Here is a 3992-nt window from a genome sequence, read left to right as displayed (position 1 = left end):
TTGGTGGCAGCATGCCTGGGAATCTCACAGAGACAGACGTGAGTAACCCTCCCCCTGAGAGATTCCTCAATAATGCCTATACACACACTTATGCCACAGCAAGCGATTTCATGTGTGAACTCGCAACTCGGTCTGAGCGGCCAACCCCATCCTCGGTTTTCTTATTTCGCTTTGTATTTACTGACCACTGGTGCACGGCTGACCAAAAATGCTCGATTGGTCTAAATAGAAATATTGATTTTTGAAAAATAAAAACTAAATAAAAATGACTGAAATAAATAATAATAATTATTATTATTATTAAAATGAAAATATAAAAATAAAAGCTAATAAATACTAATAGTATATTACTAAAAACATAATACTAAAATAACACTTAATACTAAAATACTATTTCACATTACATTTGTTCCATGCGTGAAATAGAACTAACTAAATGATTCTTAGAGGGGGAAAATAATCTAAAATGTTTTATTTATATTTGTATATTTTATTGCATTGCATTCAGGATATACCGTGCATTTTTTCATGTATTCCCTAGGATTCAACCATCATGCAAAATCTATTGTTTGAGCTAAAATATACAAAATAGACAATGAGTAAAATAGTAAAAACACAATATACAAAATAGACAATTAATGCTGTTATCAAGTTGAAATTTGTTGATAATCAGTATTAGCAAAAGTCAAGAGCTTCCAAACTGACTCTTAAACTATTAAAATGAACATGGATGGAAATGAAGGTTGAGAGGCCAGATGACAGATGAATAGCCAAATTTGTCAAATCAGATCTCAGTGATTTCTTAGTCTTCGCATGTATCTGGCAGCCAGCATGTTCTAGTTAAGATTCAGTCAATATTTACCTGTGATATTATAGGAGTAATGGAAGCAGTTGGTGTTCAGGGTGCACGTTTCTTTCTCTGTAGTTGAAGGACACTGTTTCTCATCACCAGGCTGACGTCTAGGGCTGGCGGTCCTCTGCCTTGTACTATTCACATTGCATGGCTTCAAAAAAACAAAGCTTTCAATGAATAAACGATGATCAATGAACAACAAAAGAACAATCAAATGGACAAAAGAGAGGACATCTTGAAATATTCAGCATATGTGCAGCGGATTAATTTCGCTTTCACATTTTCCTTGTTATTTCAGACGTTGGCAGCTCTTTCGGAGGGAAATAAATTCCTCTCTGATGTCATGTGTAAGATGTTTAAAGCCTTCCCGCATTTTCACCGCAGGGATACTCTCAGTATCCATGGCAATTAGCTACCCTTGCAGTTTGGTGGCAGCATGCCTGGGAATCACACTGAGACAGACGTGAGTAACCCTCCCCCTGAGAGATTCCTCAATAATGCCTATACACACACTTATGCCACAGCAAGCGATTTCATGTGTGAACTCGCAACTCGGTCTGAGCGGCCAACCCCATCCTCAGTTTTCTTATTTCGCTTTGTATTTACTGACCGCTGGTGCACGGCTGACCAAAAATGCTCGATTGGAGTTGAGCAGCTCTGAAGAACATGCGGTGTCTCAAACAGGAGATGGAAAAATAGAAGGAAGAGGTACCAGCCTGGCTAATCTGCGTGCATTTAAACTTATCATATAAAGGCTGGGCTTTCAGGGGACATTTGCATTGAGAAGTGTTGCGTCAGACACACCATGCAGTTATGGTAGAGCCGATTATCCATCACAACACTGTAGGGGCAAATAAGATTGTGTGCTCTACTGAACATTAGATGTGTTCCTGATCAATGTTTCCTCTCACCAATGGGCATCGACTCCAAGGGCCCCAGTCAGTCAAAACGCAGTCCCCAGGACAGGGCAACTTGCTCTCTCTGGCTCCAAGCGGCATCTCCTCTGGATCACAGAGATAGTCTTCTACAGGGTCTGAAGGTCCATCAACAGTGTTCTGCATGCACCTTCATGAAAAGAAGCATCTATTAGGATTATCATGCACTTTCTAAAAAGCTGTGTTAAGTAGTAATGTTGTTGTTTGAGACAGTCATACCTGACTTTCCTTGTCTGTACACCTTCCCCGCAGTTCTCCTTCAGATCAACATTACTGACCTTCCAGACGCTCCACGGCTCAGCCACCCAGACATACTGACTGCAGTCGCTCAGACATGGTACCACTTCATACACCTGAGAAACACCACAGAGGTTTCAGCTTGGTCACCAACTTTTTGGAGAATGATCATATTTTAAAAGCTTTAGTGGTAACACTTCACTGTAAGGTTTTATTCAGTTAACATTTGTTTGTTCTTTAGTTATCATTAACTAAAAGTGAACTAACAATAATTTACAGCATTTATTAATTCACTGTTTTAACAAAAATATTAAGCAACTTTGAGAATAATAATAAATGTTTCACCAAAATCATTTGCACTAAAGCTGTATATTACAATGATATATTACCTAATATGAATTAATGATCTAAAATGAACTAATTTATGTTACTTACTGATGTTAATTAAAAGCATCTCAGTAAACAAGAAAATTAAGATACAAAAAAAAAAAAAGTTGCATTCAAAGGTAAAGGCCATTTTCCTTTCAATTATTTCACCTACATAATATTTATGAGCCAAGCCAATCAGGTTTATAATGTGCCCTGTCACTTTTAAGATCATTCCTATGTCCTTGGACCTTAAAGACATACAGTATATTCAACAAGAACTTGAATTAATAATTGATCAAAAAATTATTAATTAGCATAAAAAAATTATCATTAAAAAATAATTGGTTAATCTCATGTGCGCCATCATCAATCATTTAAAACCTGAGATTTTTACCTGAGCCTGTTGCAGAATTCCCGCCATGATGAGAGAGAGAGAGAGAGAGAGAGAGAGAGAGAGAGAAGATGAAAGGGAGAAATGCAGAAAACAGAGAAGTTGTTACATGCCATTTATTAGTCACTTCCAAAACCTCAGAAGATCGTTTGAAGCTGTGTAAATTCACATAATTTTAGCCTAGCAATATGTAATGCTCTAAAGCTACGATATACAAACAATATCCCATGAATATGTGAACATAAACCACATTGCTGTGCATTAAAGAAACATGTTATTCCATTTAGTCCTTTGATCCAAAAATGTACAGCAGCCCAGTAATTAATCATTAAAACAAGACAGGCACATATTCATTAAAAAAATATAACAGGCTTCCTGTATACCTGATTGACATGGTCCAGTTTGGGGCAGGGCCTGCCACCGTTATAAGGTTTCTCCCGAAGCCACTTGGACCGTACTTTGACTCCACTGCCACAGGACTTACTGCAACGGGACCAGTTTGACCACTCGCTGAGCTTACAGTCAGATGGACATGGGATGATACACGCCTCCTCTATGTAACCTACAAGAGATAAGAGAGAGATGAATGAAACTTAGTGTTTCTATTAAAGTAAGTCAAACCAACATGATGTTATGATGCTGGTTACTGGAGTTAGTCTAATAAATTGTGACAGATGAAACAGCATCGAGTGTCTATGTTAAAGCAGCGTAAGGGTCAAGGTTGTGGCATTTGAACTGATATGGTCTGCTGAAGTTTCATTTTACATCACAACTTGCAAAGGGCATAGTATTTTTCTGGAATGGGAAAGCTGCGTGAGACAGCTCAAGTCCTGAACATTTCAGAGGATTATTCAAACAGCAGGTTTTAAAGGGGTCATATGATGCAATTTCATTTTTTCCTTTCTCTTTGGAGTGTTACAAGCTCTTGGTGCATAAAGAAGATCTGTAAAGTTGCAAAGACTAAAGTCTCAAATCCAAAGAGATATTCTTTATAAAAGTTAAGAGTCAGCCACACCCCCCTAAAACGGCTCGTTCGAACACGCCCCCACATATCTACCTCACTATGTGGGAAGATTTGCATAACGCCACCCAAATGTTCACACAAAGAAAGAAGGAGTAACTTTTATTCTCGCTGTAATATTGAAAAGTGAAAAGTGAAAAAGTGAAAAGTGACGTGACATGTGGCCAAGTATGGTGACCCATACTC

At 37.9% G+C, this 3992-nt stretch overlaps 1 protein-coding gene across 1 annotated transcript in view; it reads right to left on the bottom strand.

Moving 5' to 3' along the window:
* Positions 1-3992, bottom strand: part of thsd7aa (thrombospondin, type I, domain containing 7Aa) — a 121812-nt gene that overhangs the window by 21445 nt on the left and 96375 nt on the right. The window contains exons 14-17 of the mRNA XM_016530399.1: positions 3169-3347; positions 2008-2141; positions 1765-1918; positions 863-1004 (exon numbers count right to left, since the gene is read on the bottom strand). Of these exons, the coding sequence (XP_016385885.1) occupies positions 863-1004; positions 1765-1918; positions 2008-2141; positions 3169-3347 (609 nt within the window). The remainder of the gene's footprint in view (positions 1-862; positions 1005-1764; positions 1919-2007; positions 2142-3168; positions 3348-3992) is intronic.

The sequence above is a fragment of the Sinocyclocheilus rhinocerous genome, unplaced genomic scaffold (genome assembly GCF_001515625.1).
Source record: "Sinocyclocheilus rhinocerous isolate Xijiao unplaced genomic scaffold, SAMN03320098_v1.1 scaffold781, whole genome shotgun sequence".
Taxonomy (NCBI): Eukaryota; Metazoa; Chordata; class Actinopteri; order Cypriniformes; family Cyprinidae; genus Sinocyclocheilus; species Sinocyclocheilus rhinocerous.
The sequence above is the reverse complement of the archived record's forward strand: the minus strand, read 5'-3'. Positions and strand labels throughout refer to the sequence as shown.